At 38.9% G+C, this 25,842-nt stretch overlaps 1 protein-coding gene across 7 annotated transcripts; it reads left to right on the top strand.

Annotated features, from left to right (window-relative positions):
- The first annotated feature begins 93 nt into the window (after positions 1 to 93).
- CRYZL1 (crystallin zeta like 1) lies at positions 94 to 25,760 on the top strand. 7 transcript variants are annotated; one of them, XM_075517949.1, is made up of 15 exons: positions 607 to 621; positions 1,329 to 1,534; positions 1,816 to 1,887; positions 4,737 to 4,814; positions 5,344 to 5,416; positions 6,811 to 6,855; positions 11,057 to 11,125; positions 13,127 to 13,260; positions 14,074 to 14,185; positions 18,044 to 18,067; positions 19,208 to 19,306; positions 20,041 to 20,162; positions 20,643 to 20,748; positions 22,445 to 22,490; positions 23,197 to 25,760. In XM_075517949.1, the coding sequence occupies exons 3-15, from the start codon at positions 1,822 to 1,824 to the stop codon at positions 23,294 to 23,296; spliced, it is 1,074 nt and encodes a 357-aa protein (XP_075374064.1). In that variant the 5' UTR covers positions 607 to 621; positions 1,329 to 1,534; positions 1,816 to 1,821; the 3' UTR covers positions 23,297 to 25,760. The 7 variants fall into 7 exon arrangements, with proteins under 7 accessions (XP_075374072.1, XP_075374050.1, XP_075374087.1 ...); XM_075517957.1 differs by lacking the exons at positions 607 to 621; positions 1,329 to 1,534 and adding an exon at positions 94 to 226; XM_075517935.1 differs by lacking the exon at positions 1,329 to 1,534 and having other exon boundaries at positions 478 to 621; positions 18,047 to 18,067.
- The last annotated feature ends 82 nt before the right edge of the window (positions 25,761 to 25,842 follow it).

The raw sequence follows: 25,842 nt of genomic DNA, 5'->3' as shown, positions 1-25,842 counted from the left end.
TCCCGCCCCCCCGCCCGACGGGCAGGCGAGCGCCGCCAATCAGAGGCCGGGAACGCCGCAGGGACCCGGCCTCCTGCGGCCAATCCGGGCTCCGCCAGGCCCGCTCTCGCGCCAAGGGGGTCAGCGCGCAGGGAGCGGAGCCGGGGGGAGGGGGCGGCCGGGCTCCCTCCTCACCTCCAGCGGGACGCACCTGCGGGGGCGGGTGGCCCCTTTATTTTACATAAGGGTAACACAAGCCGGTATCTCTTCTTCTTCTCCCCCCACTCCTTCCCCCCCCTAGCGGTGTCCCGGCTACCGACCCCGCTCTCGGGAGGTCACGCAGGGCAGCCGCCGGGCGCTGCGCCCCGGACGCTGTAGCCGGCCGGGCGGCGCCGCACTGCCTGCTGGGCCCTGTAGTCTCTCGCGCCGCCGGGGTGGAGCGCCTGCTCCCACCTCCTCTCTTGTAGCGAGCGACAGCCGCCCTAGCCAATCCCGACTCCGTTTTTATGCCGAGCGGCGGGCGCCGTGGCCAATCATGAGGTCATGTGGGGCCTCTCTGGACGTTGGGGCTGGGAGAGGGGCGTGGGGGTGGTGCTCGCGCTCGCCGGAGGGCGCCGAGGTGGGAGCGCGGCGGAAGTAACGGTTTGTCATGACAACCGCTGGTCGCGGGGCGGCGGCACTTCCTGGGGGCTGCCGGTGCGTCGTCTCGGCTGCTGGGGGGCTCTTCCCGCTGGGGGCCCCGGGGCGAAGGAGGCTGGATGCCTTGGGCGGGCTTGGAGCCCCTCGGTTTGGCGTCGTCTCTGCGTAGGTTTCCTCCGCGCTGGCCCTCGGCGGGCGCTGAGGGGCTGCTGTGGCATGTCACGGCGCGGAGGCAGAGGCAGGCGCTGGTGAGGCGCTGTCTCTCCCCTCCCCCCCCGCGGCGAGCTGCTCTCCGGTGTGGTAAAGCACCGGAATAATAGCAGTGGCGTGGCCGGTGGCACTAACGGCCAAAGGAGTGGGGCGCTCCGAAGCGGACTCAGCTTGGAAGCTGCCCTCAGGGAATGTGGGGGTGGTGGGGCCGCAGCGCGGCGAGAGCCAGGTGAAGTGACCCGGCACCGCCGAGCTTGGGGCTCCCTGCGGGGCATGTCGGCGTCATGCCGGGCCCCGGCTGCCGCGCTGCTCTGCGCTTCTGAAAGGCGAGGTGACTCAGGGCGGTCCCTTCAACCCCGGGCGTCCCCTGAGGTGTTAGTGCTGGCTGCCAGAAGCAATAGAATGGCCGCATGGTTTTCTGCCTGTCTGCTCTGTGCTTTTCTTTTTCCTGTAACTTGAACAGACCTCTTTTTTAATTTTTTTTTTTCCCTCTCCAAAAGGCTCGTTTGTTGAGGACAACATACGCCAAGTTGGGAGAGGAGAGCAAAAACCCAAGTTGTGATTTTTAGTGAAGTCATATGTAAGGTTCCTTGTATTCCTGCACTGGTTATATTGCCCTTTGCGCTGCCTTTGTCTGAGCTAGTCCGATTGTGTGCCTACGGTCTGGGTGGCAAACAACCCACCTACTGCATTGGACCACCAATTGGTAAATCCTGTGTATCATTCACTACCTTTTGCTGTACATCCTCAGTCCCTAGTATTTGCTATATTATGGTCAACAATACTGATGTAACCTGTTGCAGGTAGCACTGTATCTTGCCTTATCTGTTGATCTGTTTTAGAACTTAAGTATTGGAAGGATTCACAGGCCCTGTGTTGCTTGCAAACAATCACTATTCTGCTTATAAAGTAATGTAAAGCTGTAGTTATTTGTTTGCTCTATGGGTGCTGCATGTATTACAGTTTGGTTGCTGTGTCTTTTTTCAGATTGCTATGAAGGCCTTGTATTGTCAGCAGAATTCACCTGGAGAGGAAATGACATTTGTCTTCCAGGAAAGAGTGAGTTCCGATCATAATAGCACTATTAATCATTCAGTGGAAGAAGAGAGTGTGACTGAATGCCACAAGGGAATTGAAACAGCTAACTCTTCTGTAGACTTAAAAAAGAACTGGTGTAATCCTTGCACATACAGGCAGGTAAATGAAAGTAGGAGAGGTGTATTCTATCATCATCACGCAGCACTCAGCAAGACCAGTGCTAGATTTCTCTGTGCGGTTTTGGTGTCCATATTTTAAAAACAAGTTTTGCAGGTGTAACAAATGAACCCTGGCTTCATATGGATTCACATCCCCTCATTGGATTTTCTGGTCACTGAAAAAGTAGAAGTATAGCTTGAGAAATTTATTGTGTTTGGAGTGTTCCTACTATCATTTTCTTTCCTCTTGTGAGTTCTTTGCTCTTAGTGAGAATTGAGATCGCAGTGCAGCCTTTTTCTCGGAGGCATTGATAAGTCTCCTTTGTCTAGCTACCTATTTTCCTTCAACTTAAAGGAACAACGAGAAGACAACTATTTTTCCATCAAATTTAGCTGAAACTATTGTGCTAAAGAGACTTTGTCAGTTTATTGGATAAGTGCATACACATGAGCTTGTGGCATAAGGCTAAAATAAGATGTCAGTGAGTGTATATCAACGCAGTATGGGTGTCTGAACAGTAGAAAAATGCTTACATGGTTTTGAGGATGTGAACCTGTGCTCTTAAATCTCTTATAGGTACAAAATAAATTACTATAGATACCTATGTATACCTGTGTAATATAGATACCTAAATATAACTATGAGCCATATACCAAAATGAAACAATATAGTACTGGTGAGAGTCTTGCTTGAGCAGCTGCAAAGTCCCAGTAGTGAAGCACATCTAACGAACTGCCTGAAGAGAAGGATGCAATGAGATGGGTGATTTTGATACAACCAAGGTGCATATTCATGGAGCAGTCTTAGATCTACTTAAACTGATTGTGAAATTGTGCTTTTGCTGAAAAGGTTTGTTCACCTTTCAGCTGCACATTTTTGTTCTCTTCCTTGTAATGGTTTTAGGAGTCGTGCAGTTATAAGGTGAGATGGATCAGCTTACTTATCCAGGTGAAAACTAGTAATTTGTTACGAGTTAGTTCCCATCACTGTGATGGCTCCATGATTGCTAGCTCCAATACAAAGGAGGGGATGGGAATATGTAGATGCTGGCAACAGGTGAGCCAGACAGCTCTGGTACAGTCTTAAGTAAGCTAAAGTAGATCTTGAAACTGCACTCCTGTGCATAGACTTTGTCTGCCTACTTGCGTATTTAAATCTCTTCAGACAGGAACTGATTCTGCAGGTGTCTGTGTAATGACCAGCTCTATGGAATCCTCATCTTAAACCAAAATAAATACTGAAAAAAGTGAGGAAAAGGAAAGCTAGTTGGCTGAGGAGACCTTAATAGAACAGAAGGTGAATAACAAAAAGTCAGTGTCTTGGATGAAGAATTTCTGTAGCAAACCTCCTTATGGTGCTTGGTCAATTCCTAATAATGACATATTTAAATTATGAAGGCAGGAACCAGTTAACAGCACAAACATTTCATCATCTCTTTTTGTTCTTAAGACTTTTATTCTTTTATAAAGGCAAGCAGTTTTATTTTGTGCATTGTAGCAATACTTAGGTTCGTTGAGCTATGCATACCAAAAGGATAGTTCCAAAAGACAATATAATCTTAAATTTACATCAGTTACACAAGTCCCTTAGAATCTAACTTCTTTTTTTTGTTTGTTTGTTTCTTTAAAAACCGGAGATACAGAATTTGTATAGTTGAACAGTTTAATGGCTTTTCTGTTTTGTGGAACAAAGAGTGAGAACCCACTTTGGTTTGTTTGAGGAGCAGGAGGGCAGTCTGACTGGCAAAATGCCTTGCAATTTTAAAGGAACAGCGTGTGTTTAACTCAGCTGGGGTGAGAAAAAGTTCAGCTCAATATTCCTTGGACAGAGGTTACTGTTCATGTTGCTAAGCCTAAGAGAAAAGCAACAGCTGTTTCTTGGGAAGAGTTAAAAAAAAAATATCAAAGGAAGGAAGCTTAAACACTTAAGAATATATCTTAACTTCAGAAGTAGAAACAAAGCGCTCTCATGACTTTCTGGTAAGTGTTCCACTTCCAATTTCAACAGACATCTAGACTGCAGACTACAGTATAACATGGAAGTACATGATTTTGCCTCCAGTACCTGAGGTAGCTCTTTAACAGCTGTGTGGAGTCAGCAGTTCAGAACTCAACTTAGCTAATTAAATACTTTAAAGTAGCAGTACTCAACTACTTAAAATCATTTCAGGTATCAATCCCAAAACCAAATGTTGAAATAGTTAGGGGAGACTTCATTAGTAGAACACTTTTGTATTTGAGGTGTCCATCATTTGTGGGACTTAACAACAATTCTTATCGATGCTATATCTTTGACACCATCTGGACTACTTGAATATTTACCTCAGTATGTCAGTACAGTATGTCAGACATTCATGTCAAAATTCTCTTAAAATTCTCCATCACTCTTGCAGTATAGTTTTAATATTAAAGATCTGCTTCCTTCTGTTTGTTAGACACCCAAAAAAAAAAGGCAGAAAAATAATGATGGTGTCTGTTGAGGTTTAGTAAGGTCTAGGTGGCCAAGTTTGTAATAGTAATATACATGTACTCAAAATGGTGTTGTAAATCCATTGTGATATCAGTTCCCTTTTCATTGAAAGAAATTTCTTGTTCTGACTACAAAACAATCTAAAACAAAGACTGTGGAAAAGTGCTTTCAGGAGCTTGAGAGGATCTTACTAGTACATTCATGTTGCATTGTATAATGTAACGTCTATAAATTTGTCCTAGGAAAACCTTCCTCCTACAAGAGACCACGATGTGAAAGTACAAGTTAGAGCCTGTGCACTGAGCTGGATAGATACAAAGGTATTTGCTTATTTTTTTTTATAAAAGCTAGAGGTGTTTACAGTTTCCATTGAAGATCTAAGCCAGGGCCTTAGCTGGTAATTGGCAGGATTCCATTTATGCCATCTGAGGATATGGCTTTACTGCTGAGAAAGAGGGCACAGGATTGATGTGGTATTCTTGCATATCTCTTTAAATAAAAAGCACCTCTAATTTGGTTCCTAATTTATGGAGAAAGATCAGTTGTCATTTGTGAGTTCTCTTACAGTAAATCCCTTTTATCATCCTCTGCATACTGACTTTAAGTTACAGTTTGGCTTGCCTGTTAATAACTCTGTTTTTATTTTTTTAATATGCTTCTAAATTTAAATACAGAAAAACAGTGCAAAGTTTTTAATATTAAATGAGGAATGTGTGTACTTTTTTCCCCCAGATAACATTTTGGTAATGGCCCAACTTTCTTACTGTGAATATCAAACACTGTAAGATGATAATAAATGTGCAAATTTTGACCCTTAGTAAGAATGTTATAACCATTATTTTCATTCAGCTTCTGTCAGAAATTAAACTGGAGAAGGAGCTTCTACCTGTTGGTCGAGAAATTTCTGGAGTTGTATTGGAAGGTAAGTTAGTATAATTGTCTTGTGAGGGTATGGAGCAAGAATTAAGGTCTGGTAATCCAGAACAAATAAATACTGTTTGCGTGGTACACCTTTAATAGTAGGAATTATTTGCTTTCTTAATGAGGCTTCCCCTAAGTCAGTAATGATACTGAAATGAAAGTAAAAAAAGGAACTGAACTGTAATTACTGCATATCTGTTCAGAGTTTAAAAAAAGAAAATGCATGACAGCTTTCTAAATAAAATCATAGAATCATAGAATGGTTTGGGTTGGAAGGGACCTTCAAAGATCATCTAGTTCCAACCCCCCCTGCCATGGTCAGAGACACCTTCCACTAGACCAGGTTGCTCAAAGCCCCGTCCAGCCTGGCCTTGAACACTTCCAGGGATGGGGCACCCACAGCTTCTCTGGGCAACCTGTTCCAGTGCCTCACCACCCTCATAGTGAAGAATTTCTTCTTTATATCTAATCTAAATCTACCTTCTTTCAGTTTAAAGTCATTACCCCTTGTCTTATCATTACATGCCCTTGTAAGAAGTCCCTCTCCAGCTTTCTTGTAGGCCCCCTTCAGGTACTGGAAGGCTGCTATAAGGTCTCCCCAGAGCCTTCTCTTCTCCAGGCCGAACAACCCCAACTCTTTCAGCCTGTCTTCATAGGAGGGGTGCTCCAGCCCTCTGATCATCTTCGTGGCCCTCCTCTGGGCTCTCTCCAACTCGCTCCATGTCTTTCTTATGTTGGGGACCCCAGAGCTGGATGCAGTACTCCAGGTGGGGTCTCAGGAGAGCAGAGTAGAGGGGAGAATCACCTCCCTCAGCCTGCTGGTCACGCTTCTTTTGATGCAGCCCAGGATATGGTTGGCTTTCTGGGCTGCAAGCACACATTGCTGGGTCATGTTGAGTTTCTCATCAACCAAAACCCCCAAGTCCTCCTCCTCAGGGCTGGTCTCAATCCATTCTCTGCCCAGCCTGTATTTGTGTCTGGGATTGCCCTGACTCATATACTGAGTTATTAAGATATTACTTGCACATGCTGTAACAATCTTTAATTTATTTGTAAAAATCATTTGTTAGAATAGTGAAGACAAAATAACATTCAGGAATTTCAGCCGTGTTTCACTGGCATATCCACCTTTGATGCGTAGTTTAAGGCCTAGATCTTTTAAAGACATGTGTATACTTGCATGTAACTGTTTGTGCATGGGGTGCCAAAGTTTAGTGAATTAAACATTTGGGTTTGGTATGTGCATATTTAATAGAAATTTTTTTTTTCACAAGTAGGGTGTGTTTTTAGTTTTGTGAGCTAGTGATAAACAGTGCTCTCAATTGCATGTTCAATTTCCACTATAAACATTTATCTTCATACCTTCTTTCCTCCTTTTCGTATATTCTTCATGAGTTGGAAGAAAGGTGACCTTTTTTCAGCCAGATGATGAAGTAGTGGGTGAGTTAATGCTTGTTTGCCTTATCAACTAACACAATTAGTAATCTTTTTATAATGAATGGCTGAGGTTATAATTATTGCTAGAGCTACAATTAGACCTTTATTTTGAAAGATTCCACTAGTGTCACAAGAATAAACTCTTATAAATGACGATTGTATTCTAAAAGGGTTGTCTTAGGGAAGTTTTTTGTTATAAGAATGGAAGTTCAGGTCCCCAGCTAATGTAATGTGTCATAGTCCTACTACATTCACCAAATCTTTAAGAATATACACCTGGGTCCAATTAGCCATGTGGAGTGCATGTTCTAAAGGCAACCATCTGAATACATACACAATTATTTGTACTTATAACACTATGCTGAGGTAATTAATACGTATGTTTTGATTTCTGTGGATGATACAAAGTCTAGGCTTATATTTCCTGTCTTATTGTGGATGATATAAAAATATACTTTTAACTGCTAGTGATGACACTCTTTTTCAAGCATACTGAAGACTGTTCAGTTTCTAAGTCATGTCAATTCCTGCTTGAGTAAAGAAATCAAGAGTGGTCCTAACTTAAGCATGCAAGTAGGTTCACCAGTTCTACTGGATTTTCTGAGTTGCTAAAAGCAGTGCACGTACTCAGGTGTTTTGCTACATACAAGGCCACATTTAAAAAGAAACACTGATTCAAGCTGCTCGTTTTCCAGAATCTTCATTTTTACTGCATGTTAGAGTTCTTGAAAGTGGACTTGTTTCCCCCCTAACTTAACCACAGGGCGTCCATGCTTTATGATCCTGCTATGACGTTATTGCCAGAGAAACCCATCAGAAAGGCAAGTGGTAATCACTGTACTTTTTTGTTTATTGTTTAAAACAGACTTCCAGGTCAAAAATCACATGGAAAGTGTTTGGGGCTTTTCTTTTCCTGGTGAAACTTTGGCAGACCTTTCATATGATTAGCTTAAATCTAATGGAATAAGAAGTGTGACTATTATTATTTATTCACCACAGAAGGTGTAATTCTTACAGTTGGGAATTAATATTCCATTTTATGGGGTACAGAAGTGGCTTTGCTTTGTTTAATAAAGTAGAACAGTTATGGCGAGGCATTTTCTGGTCTTGCATATGAATTAACTTTGAACTATGAATAATATCATTATTGTGAACAGTATTGCTCATTTGGTTAAATATCTTAACTGACATATGCTGCATCTGTTGAATATTTTAAAATAGTATTTGTGTTTCAATTGCTTTCTGTTGTAGCTGAAGGAATACAGTTTCAGTAAGTAGTTGGGGAAAAAAAACCCTCTGAAAATGTCAGTGGACCTGAGAGGTCTAAGTAACATTCTAAGTGGCTGTAGGAGGGTTGGGGTTTTTTGTGAATTAGGACTTAATGCCATTCTTGTTAATTCAAATATAGAATAATTAGTTTGAATCAGCTGAGTTACTTCAGTGTAAATCTGACATTAAGGGAATGGAATCTGTACTTGGATCATGAAAGAAGCAGATTCATTTTGTCTGAGACTTCTGTTGTCTGTGGTTTTTGTTCTTGAATACTGAATGTTTGCAAATGCAAGTACAGAAAAGTCAGAATTACATGTATGGAAATAGGAAGATGAAGAAAACAGCACTGAATATTTTTAGCCCTAAAAGAAAGAAAATATACTTCTTTAAATACTGAAATCTCATAGCATTCCCTTTCAAACAGATGTTCAACCTTATGCATCCAATATAGATGTTATAAAGACGAAAGATAGGAGTGAAATATTTCTGTTATGGTAAATCTTTCCTAACAAGCACACTTCCCAGTTACTATTGCTGTGAGTTTATACATAGTTAATGAATGAGCAGATTTAAAAGAAAATGAGCTATTGCCAAATGATTTGGTTACCTATGTGTTTAATAACATCGAACTGTCCCAAAATATACAATTGTCAGAAAAATATTTCTACTTGAATTTTACAAAAAACACTGTCCTTCTATCAAAGAGTATAGTCCTGTTAGACACTCCTTACTGAGTTTAACAGTAATAATATGGTAATACGGTCCTTATTTACGAATCTACTCTTTTTCATGTAAGAATAGTACTGTGCTCACTGGAAGTACTTGGTGTGCTAAATCGTTAATCAGTTCCTAAAATCATACCAAGAATTGTTTCTTGCTTTTGAAGTTTTTCCTGATCCTTCTTTAATCTTCCAGAGGAGATTTCTTTGCCTATATAATGTATTCTCTTATACATAATTGTTTGGTTAAGAAAAATACCGTAGTAAAACCTCAGACCAGCCAAAAATCTTTTGTTTTGAGATACATTCTTGACTTCCTTTCAAAGTTACAGTCAGTTTTATCTGTTGCTCTCAGAATCTTTTAGCAATCAATTATGCCATGTTCCTCATTAAAATAAGTGCAGGGAAAAAATATTCTGAGAGTTAAATTGGCCACAAATACTTGGAGGAGACATGAACCTAAATATAAATGTACCTGCTTAGATTAACTGGTGGTTAGCCAGTTTGCGTGTCAGTTCTTCCATATGCCCTGTTACTGAATACATAAATAATCAATGCACGAAAGCCCTATGCTATGTGGAGTATTTCTGACAAGTAAGGTGAAAAATCTAATTTTGTACTTGTGTTAAATGCTTGATGTGTATAGCATACATAAAATAAAGGTCTATACTTCATGTTGGAGCTTCGTAAGCATTATAAGGTATACTAAGGGGCATTGTTCTTTACAAGCCATATGTCTTTCCCGTGGTATGAGAGTCATGTTTTTGTGAATGGTTTTAGAGACCCTGAAATCAATTGTGAGTTGACGACAATGTATAATGACTCCTTGGAGGCTGTCTTGAGTGTTAGGAGGTAACATGACTTGTTCCTGAACTTCTGAAAGTTCCTGAGCTTTGTGTTTTGTTTTTTCTATAGTAAGGTGTTAGAATGCAAACTGGTTTAGGTGCCAAGGCTATTTTAGTTTACTATAAGGACATTTTTCGTAACATTTGAAATACAATATTGTATTAATCATCAAAATCTGAATGATGCTTTAGGATAGAAGAGATATTTCTTGGGGACATTCTTTCATACATGTTTAGATTTTGTATGCTAAATTAAAGGATTAGAGGATGACTTAAGTTATGAAAGTAAGACAGAATTGATAGTGATGTTGTAAGAAAGTGTGTTCTGTTCTGAGATTCTTGTCCTTCTTGCATTATTTCCTAATTGCACAATAGCTGCTGTAGATAGCTACTTTAGACTTTTTAATTATTATTATTCCATAGATAAACCCTTGAGAGATCTGCAGATGTATACAAGCACTGTAGGGTAACCATTTTTTTAATGGGAATTGTGAAAGACTGGAAATAGCAGCCAAATTTGCTGAGGATTTTAAGCCAAAGGCCTTGCTTTGGTCTAAATGGAGTATAAGATTTGGATGAGAGAGGGAAGAAAATATTAATTTACCGAGGAAAGAGGGTACATATATTCAGAAGACTGATCGGATGCCAGAACCATTCATGTTCATGAATCTCCTTCTTTGGCCAGTGGAGAAAAAAAGCACTGTTGTGACCAGGATGGATTTCTTTTTTTTTTTTTTTTTTTTTTTTCCCCCCTCCCTTTCTGCCTGCTCTGTGTTTGCTTTCGCTGTCTGCCATGGGTGTTTTCTTCCTTCAGTTCCTCTTCTCTGTTCCAGCTTTTTAAAACTTACACTTATGCATTCTTGCTTGTTCTTCCTCTGCTTCTTTCTGTCCCTTTTTTGCTGCCTTTGCTAACAACACACTTATAGGCATCAGGATGGAAGAGTGGAGTTATCTGTAGCGTGGCTCAGTCTGTGCATGTTTGCAATAAGAGAGCTCAATTTTCTTCTGTTAGCCGTGGCCCAGAGTAGAAACAGGAGCGCTACTCAGAGTGAGAGCAGTGTAAAATTAGTTCTGACATGACGGGATGAAAATTAAGCATGCCAGTAGCAAAAAACACTCAGTGGTGTCCCCATTCTTTCTCTCTCCAACCCCAAAATGCTGTTTGGAGCACCTTTGGAACCATCTTGTGCACTGTGCCCATAGAGGTTACAGGCTGTTACCTTGCCAAGTTTTCTTAACCTGTCATAAACCTGACAAGAGGGCAACTGAACCACAGACCAAGCAGGACTAACAATTTCATTAGGAGCTTGTTTCTGTTATAATGTATGCTTGTTCAAAATTAAAGGTCTATGTCCAATTTTTTTTCAGGAATTTTGCCCCTGGATTCTGAAGAGTCTGGTCTTTGTGAAGTTATTCTAGTTCATGAGCATTATTTGGGTACGTAGTTCATACATTTTGCTAATATTAAATTTACTATATCTTTAGACTTCAGTTTAGCTTTTCTAATAGGGAGCTAATTGGACCTTTGGGCAAACTTGTTCTGTATAGCAACAGACATTGTTTACTCCACCTGTTCATAGAAGCTTTGAATACTATGTACTCTCAAGGGTTTTTTCTTTTGCTGTTATCGTTTAATGGGTTAATATTTTGCCTAAACACACAAGCTGACTCTTTTTCTTTTTTTCCTTCTAACTTCCCTTTTTGTTGCTTCATTGTCTTTCTCCTTTTTCCTCACCTCATCTGTCACAAAATTAAATGAGGAGAAATTTGCTTTTTTCCTCACTTTGACTCAATCCAGGAATATCACTTGTGACTGGACTAACAGATGGGATAAAATTAGCAGACTAGAAGCTGGAGAAAGAAATTTTCAGGGAATGAGGATTGGGGAAAACCTAGTATTGAAACATTCTTTTCAATTATTGTGAGTTTCCAGTTTCGTGTTTCTGGGCATAGAGTGCTTTAATGTGTAGAATACTAACTTTGGGAATATATGTGCTTCTCCCAACAGTCTGTTGTGTTACTTTGAGCAAGCTACTCTTTTGCTTAAATTAGTTTGTATTGTGTTTCTGTGACTGTCCATGAACTCAAGCTGTGTAGTTATGAGGTGACTCCCTTAAATTTGTTTATACCGAAACCCTACTTTTATTGCATAAAATATGGTAAAATATCCTCTCAATGTTTTTTAATATATATGAGAGGTAAACAAGTATTATTTATGTTGACTTGTTTGAAGATGAAATCTTCCTGACTAGCTGTGGCAGTTTTTGCAAAATAAGTCATGGATTCATGGAGATTAAAACATAAGGTTTATTTTTTGTAACACTTAAATGTACAAATCAAGCAAAATGAAATCTAGAGGTCTGTGCTGCTTTATCACTATTTACATTAGCTATAGGCAGAAAATATGTCTGAGTTTGTATTACCTTCAGTAGCTTACTTTGTGCTAAGTAGTATGAACTGGCACACAAAGTGATGATGCTGGTGATGATCCCCAGAATTCTTTTCCAGCACACTGATAAACATTCCCAGGTGATTGCATCGCTCATGTTGTTTCATAGTTCCCCGATTCAGGCTACACTGTCAATTCTTATGCTTAAAGGGACAGACCAAACTTTTCCAGTCTTTTTCCTTTCTGTGTGCCTCAAGGGATTGTGCTTACTTAGTTCAGTTCTGTGCTAGACTCTCAGCTGGGCTTTGATGATTTTCTAGCTTAGTATCAAGGGCTCTGCTAAATCATGTAAATTGCTCACATTAAAAATGGTGTTTGAACTTGTGACTTCTGGTTAACAGAGTACTTCATTAACATTACCTCCCCAGGCTTTCAAGCACGTGGACAGAATGGGAAAGCTCTTAAGTGTCTTGTAGATAGAGACAACAGAAAACAGAGATGACAAAGTTATCTTGACCTTTGTCTCTCTTAAAATGTGCTATAACCTCCAGAAGCTGTTTATACGAATGGATTATGAAGCAGAAGATTCTAACCTATAGAGAAAGAAAATTAGGAACTCATGGGTTGGAACTCGCATTGTATGTTCTCTGTGTCAGAATTATCTTTGTGAAAAGAAGAGACTTCCTCAGATCATTTCTGTCAGGAGGTTATGGTAGGAAGTGGGTCTCTTTCTTTTCTCCTGTTTAAATACTGTATTTGTATTTGAACTTGCTTACAAGAGTGCTGCAGAAGCAAACTGATTATTCTTGGAATAACAGTTGCCTTTTCCACTTGGACTCCATGTAGCTGACCATAAGCCACAACATCGGAATATTGCCTTTGTGAAAGAGATCGTAACTACACCTGTAGATGATTTGACCTGTATAATTTTTTTTCATGTTTTAGAAATTTATGAAGTCTAAAAAATAATTCTGAGTGAAATGTCAGGGACTTGCTGCTTTTTTTTTCCCATCTGGTTTTTTGTTTGTTTGTTTCTTCCTCCAAATTAGTTCGTAAACCAGAAAAAGTTTGTTGGGTTGAAGCAGCCGGGGCTGTTCGTGATGGTGTCCGAGCATACACAGCTTTACACTACCTTTCCCAAGTCTCTCCTGGAAAAACTGTCCTTGTAATGGATGGAGCAAGTGTAGGTAACAACTGTGCAATAATAACAATTTCGGAACAGAAAGACGACCTCTGCCATAAATAAGTGTCTTATCACCAGAACCATTGGATTTCTTACAACATACTGAATGTATCAAGCCTTGCATTTTACTCCTGGCAGTGCCCTTAACTTAATGGATTAGGCCCTCCCACATAAGATACTGAGCCAAGAATACAGTCCTTCACATGCTGTGTGGGTAGTGAAGAGCTAGTTCTTTTCTGGTGTTTTACATTGACATAGTTTTGCCCTAAGCCCTCAGGTATAACTGGAGGAAAGTGCCTTAACTTTTTTTTATTCCTTTCCCACCACTGCTTTTTAACTTCTCTTAGATATAAATATTTTCATTTGCATTACTGCAGTCTCTGTTGCTAATGAAGATGTGCAGCTTACCTCAGCCAAGATTCGTTAATGTAAATGTGGCTGGGGCTTTTTTCTTGGTAGCACTTCTTCCTTCAACAAGCAAGCAAGCCCAAAGCTACAAGTTGTAATTGTAGTTATGGTACTTGTGTTACTTAAAGTAGAATCTGAGCTATTTTGTTGAAGAGGAGAACTAGTTAACTCCTAAAAGTTTGTTCAGAGCTTCCCAGTGAATGAAAAGACTTTTTTGGCCTCACTTGGAACAGAAGCAGATCTGTGAATATTCAAATTCTTGGTTCAGATATGTTTTATTGAAGGAGTAAGTTCATTTCTGGATAGTCTCCTGACATCTCCTGAACATCCTTTGCAATATAATCTTTCTTGAACTGCATGGAATTGTTGCTGTAAATGAACTCATCTACCTTTTTTCTTCTGCAGCCGTTCGGTACAATAGCTATTCAATTAGCACAACATAGAGGAGCTAAAGTAATCTCTACTGCATACAGTCTTGAAGATAAGCAGTACCTGGAGAGGCTTAGACCTCCTGTGGGTAAGTGATATTCTTCAGTGCTAAAGTTTATGCTAAACAATGTCTCAAATTTTTATTTTTTTTTTAGTCCAGGGACTTATTTCAGCAGCTGAAAACTGAAACACAGATTTATAAATAGTCTAATTAAATAGTTTTAAAATTTATTCTGTACTCCATAGGTATTTAATTTATATTTTAGGTGTATTTAATGGCATTTTTATTCTTCATTTAAGTTGTGATGACTGTCTCTCAATATTTTCCATCTCACACAATAGTGCTTGAGCGCTGGCTTTTGGCCTAACTACTCAAGAAGTCTTTTCATTTTATAAAATTGTTGCTTGTGAACAAGAAGAAAGCGTTACTAAATCACCAGTATCGCAGTATGTAATCTAGGTACCTGAGCCAGAGTTCTGATGTAATCATATACTTGAGATACAGTATTCATCAGATTCAAATTACTTCTAATAGTATTTTATCAAGCTGTGTGGCAGCTCACTTTCAAGTACTGTCATAACTGTAGTTGGACGCTCAAAGGCTCTGCATTTTCCTATTATCCAAGTGAGCTCTGCATTAGACCTAATGCGTGTATTCATCTATGACTTCTTCCATTTCTTCTCTTTGATACTTAAGTTTTTGGGGGATTTTCCCTCAAAATAACAGTGCTCTTTGGACCATGGGAAAAGACTCTATGTAAAAGCTACTAGCATCTTTCCTGATCAAACTTTTTCTTGTTTCAATGCTGCAGAGTGGAGGAAAGTAGAATATTTCTTTATTCAGACAGTTTTAAAATGACATTGCAAAGTGCAGTTTGATTGCAGTCTGTGAACTTTGCTGTACAGTGAACAAAAGGTTAAAACTAGCATCTGATACTTCTCAAAATGCAAAGACTGCCCTAGTATAATCACTAAGTTTATTTTTCGGTGTACGATTTTTGTTGTCATTCAAAGAAGTATGAGTAAGAGTAGCTGTGTCTCTTGTAAGAATATCTCTGTGGGGAAAGCACTGTGTAGTCAGTTATGTCTACATACATTACAGTCACATCAATCAAAATATATATGGGTTAAGATGAGATCTGATTAAAAAGATAATGTCAAGGTTAACTGTCCCTGACTCTGACTCCTTTCTCCTTTGTTGTTTTGCATAGTAATATTGTTAGCAATCTTGGCTTTCCAAATGGAGAATTAGAGCAGTTTTCAAATCTCCTGTCTTGTTCTTAGCAACTCACTAAAATCAGGCATTGCTAATATGCAGGTGCACATAGTATTGTCCTTGTGTTCTCCCTGCTGGCTCAAGGATAGTAAGCTAGCAGAGGGATGAAATAAGCCAGAGAGCTGCTCTTTAGACACAGAGAGAACAAGAGTTCTTGTCAATTTTAATTCCTTTCTGGCTCCCGAGAACAGAACTGGCAGTGGAAGCACAGAGACAACACAGTGTGCATGTGCATTCTGGGGCTGCACGTTCACACACATCTGCAGTGTCAGGGAGTGATTCACTTCCAGCCTACCAAGTGAGTATTTAGCTCTCCCAGTAGTGGCTTTGGAGTGCTGATAATGCAGCAGGAAGTGGAGTGCCGTGCAGAGGTTATTACACAAGAGCAGGGAGAAAGACGTTTTTGCTGTCTGACCTTAATGATCTTCAACAGGGAACTGCAAAGTTCTGTGTTGGGAATGTAACCATTTCTTCAAAGACCTGGCAGACTTAGGTCTCTAGATTTTTATATTACCTCTGGTTTTTTTGCAACTTCACAAAAAAAAGCTATTTTTTCCTTTTCTTATTTCAGAAGTCTTCTTTACTGTAATAGTAGACATTCCAGACATCAGAACATAAAGCATTTTTGTGAATGCTGTTGATACGTAGAGGTTTGTTATGCCAGCTGTTACAGGGTGAAAGAGTAAATTCAAAATACCTAAAACTTTGATTTGTAGTTTTATGGGTATATTTTGCTAATGATATGAACACTTTATTAGCTAAGACAGGACTTTGTAATTAATTTTATTATCACAGTCTGGTCAGCACATATGAATATGACTTTGGGTTGCTTGGCGTATTTACTTTTTGCTGGTGTTTTTAAGTTATATGAATGTTAATATAAAATAAATGCTCTAAGTAACCCAAGCATAGCTAGCTAGTTGGCTTCTAATGTCTGTGGGTGGAGGCTTTTTCAGTTTTGTGCCTGTTTAGTGTGGTTTTTTTGTTTAGTTTTTAGCAAGAGTCTGTCAGTGGTCAATGAGCAACAGTTTGCATTATCAGTGTATAGCATAACTATCTGCTTCATAAAATGGCTGAAATAACCATCTCTTGCAGGGAAAAGGCCATTGCTTATATTGCTCATGTATGTGCTTGTTTTACAAGAAGAGGAGTTTAGTTTAGCAGTTTTGCAAATGTTTGTGGAACATATACATTATGGCGAAAAAAATTTTAATTGCAGCTTTACTTCAAATAAAGAGATATAACCTGGGTGCAGCATTAAAAAGAGAAACAGTTTGAGTGCGAAAGCAAAAAGCCGCTGTTTCTGCATTTTGGGGTGTTTTTGTGGTTTTGGGTTTTTTGGGTTTTGGGGGTTTTTAAATGAATATTATTCAGTGCCTGAAGTAGAAGTTCCTGTTAATGTTTAAGGAGTCATATTTAGACCAAGAAGATGGGGGTCTTTGCATGTCTTCAGTACTCTCTGGAGTAAATAGAATAATAGTATGAGGGAGGGGATTATAACAAATTTTGAAATTTTAATGCCCATGTTTCAGACTAGAGACAGAATATTACATAAATAATGTGATGAGTTTCTGTTACAGAACAGAAGAAAAAATATATATACATATATATTTTTTTCTGTTCCCTAGGTTACCCCCTTCTTTTTTTGGTTTGGTTTGTGGTTGGTTTTAAATTAAAAAAAAAAAAAAACAAAAAAAAAACAAATATTGAGCTTTCAGTGGATATGTTTGTGGTAAGAACTCATCTGGTAAGAACTCATCAGTGCTTTCATGGGTCTCTTGAGCACGTTCAATAAACCAAGTAGCAGATCTTTTGTGTGACAGTTTTTAAACTCTGTAGCTGAACTTACTGGGTGAGAGTAAACTCTGGTAGCAAGTTGTGCAAATATTGATATTTCTACTTCTCACCAACAATGAAAGAAGAGAGAAACTGAAGCCTTTTTGCCAGTCAGAATAATGTTACTTTAGAAGTTGTACAAGACACAGAAGAAGAAACTGAACTAATTTACAAATGTTTTGTGAGAAATGTTGCATAAATGACAAAGGATTACAGAAAACTACATTATAATTTGTTGCTCAGCCTTTTCCACAGTGGAGAGAAATTGTTACAGCATTTTGCTAGGAAGGAAATTGAACAGGATTTTGATAAGTACTGTTTGAACTATTCTATTAACAAAACTGGAAATTTTTGCTAAACAGAAATCAGAGAATAATCAAACTGATTAAACTATTGCCTTTCTTTTTGGTAGTCAGGCTTTGAGCCTATTAAATCAGAATTATTCTCAAGAAGTGAAACTATTTGTAGAAACTTTATACCATGTCAAATTGCCATGTTAAGAAAAAACTTGTAACTTCTTGACTGAGGAGACTAATAAGAAAAGGGTATTATGGGGTTTTATTTGCATACAGGGAATGTGACTATCATTATTAAATTAATGTGACATCTTTATTAAATTATGACCATGTGCATTCTCTTTAGCCAGATAATTTGACTTCAGTGAAAAAACTGAATGATTGACCTAAGAATCTGAATGCATCTTATGATTTGATTGGAAGGAAAAAAAAAAAACCCCAAAGCATTAACTGAGTATTTGTTAATATTCTTCTTAATGACCAGTCTCTTGCAATTTTTCTTCTCTCCTTCCTTCTCACCCCCTTGATTAAATTCAAGAAGGTATACGGCAGCCTTTAGTGGGTAAGTACACATTGCAAATTTGAGTTTAATCCATTATGCTTTGGAAATGTGCCTCAAAAATTTATTTGACATTATTTCAATTATCATTTTGCTGAGAAGTCTTTGGCCTGTTTAGTTTCTAAATGTTTGTTCTATCTCATATTTATGAAACAAAACTAAAAACCTTAGCTGCTACTTCTCTGCCCTAGTTATTGCTGATGCTGTGGTTTATCTTTATAACCATCTATAAATACAGTATCACAGATACACGAGAAGAAAATGTATTAGTGACTTTCAGCTCAGAAGTATTTCAAGAGGAGATGTAAATACTTCCATCTCAATACTTATTTAATGACCCAGAGAGCCATTTAGAGGTTAAAAACATCATCCAGAAAGTAATATATTAATAAGTTTATCCATGCTGTGAGATAAGTAAGGATGCTACTAAGCATTATTTTAAAGAAAAGATGGTTATAATAAGATTAAAAGACTTGCTGGAATCATAAGGAAAGTCAACTCAGTGCCTTGTAAAGTGACTGAATTTATTGCATTTTTACATGTTTACTCCTGACTTGCACTGGGAGACAGGGCTCCATGCCAGGGAGAATAGGTTTTTTGTTTCCCTCTATGATGTGGAAGCAAGAGAAGGGCTCTGCAAAGGACTGGCAGGAAGTGGTGGGTTTTATGTAGAGTAAGGGAAGAAAGCTATGCTTGGAAATCTCTCCGAAAGCATTACTGCTATGGTTATTTGATAGATAATTTGAAAGTTGGGAGATGTGAAATAAAGTGCCTCCTTATCATTTTGGCCACTCTCTTTTGCTTCAATAACATGGCTAGTCACTCCAGAACTTGATATTTTTGAAGGTGCTTTTGGAAAAGAAGACTAGCAAAGAATGAATTTACAGAAGGATTTCTAATTCTTATAGTAGCATACTTTATCCTTTTTGGCCTAAACAGACTTGTGAGTTTTACTTCTGCATTAAGCTAATGCACATTTTTGGTGTTGATCTTGCACTGTACATGAAAAAACTATTGGCTAGGTTTTTTGACTTAGCTGCAAACTGGCTTGTAATACTTTCAGAAGCTAGAAATTTTCTGTTCTGCTCTGAATCTAAACTCTACGTTTCTATCGTAATTGACCAAATGTACTGCTCTTTCTAGCTCGAGTGATAGATGTATCAAATGGAAAGATAGATGTGGCAGAAAGCTGCTTGGAAGAAACGGGTGGCCTGGGAGTGGATATTGTTCTAGATGCTGGAGGTATGTAACTGATGAAAATCTGGTCATCAGAGCACTATTAGCGGGTTTTTTTAATTATTATTTCCAAATAATATAGGTGGAGGCTGCATCACCTCAAACGATTACATTTGCTTGTTCCCATGCAATTTTATATTTGTATCTTTACTCAACAGATCTCCTTAAGCAAGATCTCTAAGATCTCCTCATATCACCCTCTAGTGGAAGCGTCTAATACTGTTAGTCATCTGCTAAATTTGTCTGAAATTTTCCCCTGTTTAAAACTGAAAAGAAAAAAAAATAGTTTAAAGAATAGAGCTGTGACATCATTGTTTATGCTACCTTATTTTAATATGAAAATTACGCCACAATCGCCAGTACTGTCAGCCTGTATTCTAAAACAATCGTAATAGTTGAAAACTCTGAAGTTACTGTCTTTAGCTGAAATAATTTAAGAACTTCTTAGAATTCCACTAAAATCTGTTAAAATAAATAGATATTGAATTTCCTAAATCGTCTGCTTTCTCAGAGAGTCTCGTGTGACTAACAGCGTAATTTAATTGTAGTGCTGTTCCAGACAGCTGTTTTTCATTGTGTGTATTCATACGCATATATCGCAACTTGTTTGTATCTAAAGACATAGGACTGTAAAGAATCCCAAGATATGTGGTTTTCAGTAAGGAAGAGATGGACATTTTATTCTGAACAGAGTTTTCTTCTGAGCTCAAATGAATTTGTTCTTTTGTCCCCCTGCCCAGTGAAATTATATAGTGCTGAAGATGAATCAACTTCAAAATCACAGTTGCTGCCTCATAAGCATGATATCATTACTCTTCTTGGTGTTGGGGGACACTGGATAACAACAGAAAAAAGTCTTCAGGTAAAGATACTGTGTCAGTAGGTTAGTTTGTACCACAATCTATCTATATATGGATGTGTCTGTGAGCTTCTGTCATGGCTGAATGGTTCCCCACTGTTCAACAACATTAGTTTTCACTTAAGAAAACTCTCACATCCAGAAAATGGGAAGCATACAGCATTAATAATAAATGTTTTTATTTTCCTTTGGGAAAATTTTGGGGCTGTCTTCTCTAAGATGATAGTCAGTTATGTTAATAGCTTGGTTATATTGACAAATTTTTAAGGACCTATTTTGTTTGGCTCAGGGTATTAAACTGTTTGACAAGGCAGGAAAGCATCATTTAAAGCTGTAAATATTACAAGTTTGCTAAGTTCTAAGAATGGGCAAGGGGTGGGGTTTTGGTTTGGTTTTTTAACCATCAATATAAAATAACCATTTAATCTTTATTTTTTTATAGGAAAATATAACAAAATAACATTTGTCTTCATTTTGTTTAAGCTGGATCCTCCAGATAGCCATTCCTTGTTTCTTAAAGGAGCCACAGTCTCCTTTCTGAATGATGAGATATGGAACTTGTCCAATATACAGCAAGGGAAGTACCTCTATATCCTTTTGGTCATTTTGAACAATGACTGCTAACATGAGTGGATGGAAATATAACCGAGAAACCAACTAATCGATTCTCTTCTACTCAGTCATGTAACCAGGGGCTTAAAGGTCAGCACAGCTAAGCATACAGTGTAACTAAAATGTAACATACACTCATGTTTTAAGCTGGTCTCTGCATTCCTTCTAAATATGTGTCTCTACATGCTTCATTAAAAGCAGTGCTGAAATGGAAAACATGTATTCTGGAGAAAATGCAGTATTTTGGTTCAAGATTGAACCAATTAATTGAAGATTTGATTCTGTAAGTTTTTATATCATGCATATGACATTTTTGAAGTTTTTGTTGTTCTTTTGGGCAGTAGATGCATCATCTGTAAATCTTAATGCAATCAGTTTAACTGTAAAAGTTAAAATATTTTGGCTTAATAACCTTTTCCTTGTTTGCAATGTTATGTACATAAAAGTTACTGAGCAAAGACACAGGTGTGGGAAGAGGAATGCCTCCATTTGCATTACCTACATTTAGTCGTAAGCAGCTGGACTCTGAGCTTTCTACTAGCATGACAGTTTTCCGTGGATTGCTTCAAGTAGTGGAAGGTTTGTCTGTTTATGGCTTTAAGGACCCTCCCTGTTCTGTACTGCACTGCAGATTATGAGATCTGCTGAATCACTTTTGCAGTTTAGCACAACAGCAGAGACAGGTGAGGATTAAGCCGTCATATTTGTGAAACGACTAGCTATACTGCAAGGAAGTCCTCCCCTCCTCCACTAAACTGCAAAGTAGATTAGGCAAGGTCAGGCACACTAAGGAAATATTTATGGGATGCAGGTTATCATGAACCGTTTCATAGTTTGGTATTTTTGTTGAATGCTTACTGAGTAGTTATCCACATATAAAAAGTAAGCTGACTAAACAATAAGATTTCTTCTGTCATCTCCTGGGGTATCTTTAATAACAACAGCACGTCTTATCTCAGCGGGCTTTAAAAGTTGAAAGGAAAAATCTTTTTTTTTTTTTTTTTTTGTATCTGTATATCTTGTGAAATTCTTGAGCATATGGCATTAATATCATCTGAAGAAATCGCAAGGTGATTGCTTTTTAAAATGGCTTGAGCTTCAAATATTAACCAGATTGCTCTTAAAATGAAGGAAGGAATGTTATTTTTAAGTTTCATATAAAGACTAAATACAGCCTCATCTGTTGCATTGTCATGAATGTTAGTCATTAACTCAGAGATCCCTTACAAATGCACAGTGGTGCTCCAAGAATTCACAGACTCTACTATGTTCCCAACTTTATTTTGATTTTTACCTCAGATGTGTGTATGAATAGTAGGGGTAGTTAACTGGTACCAAAGTCTGTCATCTTCATTCTGCACAAAAAATGCAATTGCCATTCTGATTGATTAATGTTGTACTAGTGTGGGCTGCATTTGTCAGTCTTAATCCTTTTGCTTTATTTTTCAAAATTTCATTTTCCATATTTCATTTCTGCATACTATTTTCAGGAAAGGAGGTTTCTGATATATAAACAAGTGCATAAATCTGATCTAAAGGTTGGAATTAAGGTTAATTTTCATTTTGCTTTGATCCTGCTGGTTTTGTATCAATACAGGGCTCTTGCCAGCAAACGTGATTATAGAAAGATTTACCTGCAGATATGTTGTTACCTTGACAGTTCTCTTAGATACCCATCTTAGAAGATATAATGGAGAAATTATCAAGTAGCATTTTCAGGTGAGAGATGTGATTTTTTTTTTTACTTTTTTTTTTTTGTTTGTTTGTTTAATTCAGCGTTAGAAGTAGAAAACTCTTTGCCAGCACTGTACTGCAAATTTATATTGAGATGCTCAGGAAAAGACGCCTCCCATGGTTTATGTGGAGCAGTTTATGGTCTATTTCTGTTTGTAATATAGCAGGCTAAGCACAAGGAAACTTGGTAAACTCCACGATTATGCTGTATGTCAAAATTTAACAACGGCAGCACATTCTTTTCTTGGTGGAGGAAGAGCATGTATCTGGCTGCTCAGCAGTGTGTCTGATTGAGAAATGGTGTTGGCTGTAAAAGACGTTAGGTCTGTCTAATACTCCTCTGAGAAGAGTGACAGCTTCAGTAGATAGGGAGACTCGCATAATGAGGTGGGAATGGAAGACCCCTTCTCTTAATGCAGGATAACAGTATTGCTGTTGAGCAAAAGCCTCGCCACCACCAGCTTCCCTCCCCCCACCCCGTAAGAAGGATATCTTTTAATTAACTTCTGTTTCCTGTTTGCTTTAGGGCTCTTCCCTTCTTCTGTGAACCCAAGCAATGCTATAAAACTTTTATTTTGTTTAAGGAGTAAAGTTTACATAGTGAAAGTAAAGTCTATAGCAGTAGTCCTGCAATATTTCTGTTGATCTGAGCATGCTCACCAGACAGTTCTGACATACTGTTCCATTTTAGGCCTCAGCTGGATGAACCGATCCCATTGTACGAAGCCAAAGTTTCTATGGAAATAGTTCAGAAGAATCAAGCAAGAAAAAGACAAGTCATCCAGTTCTGACACACAATTTCCTGATTTCTAAGCCTGTGGAAGATAAAGAAACGTAATGTATTTGAGAAGTAAATAAGCATACACTTTAAAATAATTCTGTAACCAGAATTTAAAGATCTTTTGTACCTCAGCACAAATGGTCTGTGAAGCCCCTGTGACTTCAGGGTTTTTCTGGATCCAGTTGAGCAGAATGTTCCCATCAGCAACTTCTAAAGGAGCAGTCTTGACACACAAATCTTGTCTCCCCTGCCCCAATTACAAATGTCAGTAACATCTACAGGCAAACTCAGTTGCTGTTGTTTTTCAACCATAAGAAATTAAAGGGGGGAAAAAAAATGTTGGTGTTTATTATTAGTCCTCCCTTCTCAAGCCCCTGCCAATAGTCACCTTTATATTACCTTTTGCTTTTGACTGCATTGAGACTCGACGCTCTCTGTGGTATGCTTAAGTCTTTAATCCACATATAAAATTGTTATTTAATTGAAAGACTGGCAAAACCCTCCGAATTGGCAAGGATGCTAGAGGGGAAGGATATGGCACTGACAGTAAGACTTCCCCCCACAGCTGATTTTCTTCATTTTAGCAACCAGGCAGTAAACCGAGTAAATCTAGAGTCCATAAGCTGATCGTGTCATTCAGATGATAGAGGCACTTTATGTATCTTGTTACTGTAATGTTATCTTTTGATATCTTTCCAGTAAGACCTTCCTATGTTGTACATTTGCACTTCCCCTCTTTTAACCACAGCCTTGTGCCTAGCACAGCTCAAATCTGTTTATCCAACATACTCCTTTACCGTGAACCATCTGCAAATCAGCAGTAGGGAAGGAACTGCTGTTTTTTCTTTCTTCAAAGCATATGGCTTCCTCCTTGCTCTTATTTGAGAGCAAAAATATTTTTTCTGTTCAAGTGTGCTATTTGTTTTCACTGTGTGGATGGCTCAGTGGACACTAGCACTTTAAACCACTGTAAGAAGTTGGAACATTTGAGTGAAAATAGATTATCTAGAACCATGATTAACCTATATTCTATCATTCACTGGACTTGTAGTAGGTTCTTGATAAATGATGCAAGGGAAGCATATAAAAGCATGAGTAAATCTTATTTTACTGCTAATGTGATGTAATGCAGCCTTGACAGTAAGGGATGCTTTTGTGCACGTGTGTACACACATACATCTAAAGCATGTGAATCCTGTGTTAGTTTGACATTCTGAAGCTTTGTACCCAACTGCTTATTTTGTCCTGATGTTGTTCATTTTAGCTTAAATGTTGCAAAATAAAGCAGATCAGAGGAAACAAAATAAGAGTTAAAAAAATAAGGTTTAATAAAACAGGAACAACCACTGACAAAACTGCAGAAGAAAGATTTTGTAGTATAGTTTTTATTTTACTAGATCTTTTGTCGGTAGATAATGTTGCTCCGAACTACATATATAAATGCCTTTTGAACCCCACATACAATAGACTAAGGCTAGCTATTGCTGAAGTGCTCTTAGTCTTTCAGCTGGATCAGGTTTTGGAAGCAAATGTCTCTTTGTACTTTAGGTGTTAAGCTGCCTATAGGTGCATTTAGTTGGCTGAGATGTCTCCGCATTTTCTAATGCTTTTTACTAATGCTAGGTTTAGAGTTGCATGTGCTTGAACAAGAGGGTTCATGAAGCTCCCTAAGCAATTGCCACCTCTTTTGCACATCCCCTGACAGAGGAAAGCAGAAGGTAGTTTTGAGTGCAAGAGCAAGGCCCTCCAGCTCTGGAGGGAGAGGCTGCCAGGTGCTTACCTGTTCCTTCACAGCTTTGACAAGAAAGTCGCATACACTTCACCGCTACCTGTACGCTGATCTGACAGCCTCATGAGGCTGCCTGTGGTCTCCTATAGCGCTAATAACCGTGAGAGGCATTAGGAGCAGTGCCAGCTCAGGCTCTCACCCAGGTTTTGCCGAGGATGCTTCTGCTCTGGTGAGCTCAAGCCCCACACAGCCAGATGATGTGTGGATGATGCGTAGATTGCCGTTAAGGGCAGCCATGTGTCTTCAAAATCAGCTTTGCATCTGGATTAGTTTTATAATCCATCATTGTTTTAGTTAATCGCCTTCAGAGCTGTATTTTGGAAAGGATCATCTGTCTAGCATGGGCTGAAAACTACTGCCCGTTGTTTTGGTGGTGAGGGGATGGGTGCCTTTCTGCAGCATAGCCTGAAGCAAAACACTCCAGCATGGGCCCTAGCCAGTGCCACAAATCGCAATCAAAACTAGTTTTCTACCCCAAATATGCAGTGTGTGTGTTTAGTCGCACTGTAACCATGTTGTAGTATCTCCACAGGTGACTTTTGCCCTGGTGCAGCCGTGTGGTGATTTCCTTGATGCCCGACTGGAGAAATCCATTCAGGCTGCTTTCCAGAATGGATTCAGAAATCCATTTACGTCTTTTAGCAGTAACGCTTTTTTTGTTTACTAGCCGAAGCAGGGTGGGAGAGCCGAAGCGGCCTCCTCCGGGACCCCCTCGCCGCCGCCCGCGGGGCTGCTCTGCGCCCTCCGGGGGCCGGAGGAAATGGCGG

The sequence above is a fragment of the Mycteria americana genome, chromosome 1 (genome assembly GCF_035582795.1).
Source record: "Mycteria americana isolate JAX WOST 10 ecotype Jacksonville Zoo and Gardens chromosome 1, USCA_MyAme_1.0, whole genome shotgun sequence".
Lineage (NCBI taxonomy): Eukaryota > Metazoa > Chordata > Aves > Ciconiiformes > Ciconiidae > Mycteria > Mycteria americana.
The sequence above is the reverse complement of the archived record's forward strand: the minus strand, read 5'-3'. Positions and strand labels throughout refer to the sequence as shown.

Coding starts and splice junctions, on each gene's coding strand:
- CRYZL1 (XM_075517930.1), top strand. CDS start 523: ATGTGGGGCCTCTCTGGACGTTGGGGCTGGGAGAGGGGCGTGGGGGTG. Junction 6,856..11,056: donor GCCAGATGATGAAGTAGTGG/GTGAGTTAATGC, acceptor ATTTTTTTTCAG/GAATTTTGCCCCTGGATTCT. Junction 20,163..20,642: donor CAACAGAAAAAAGTCTTCAG/GTAAAGATACTG, acceptor ATTTTGTTTAAG/CTGGATCCTCCAGATAGCCA.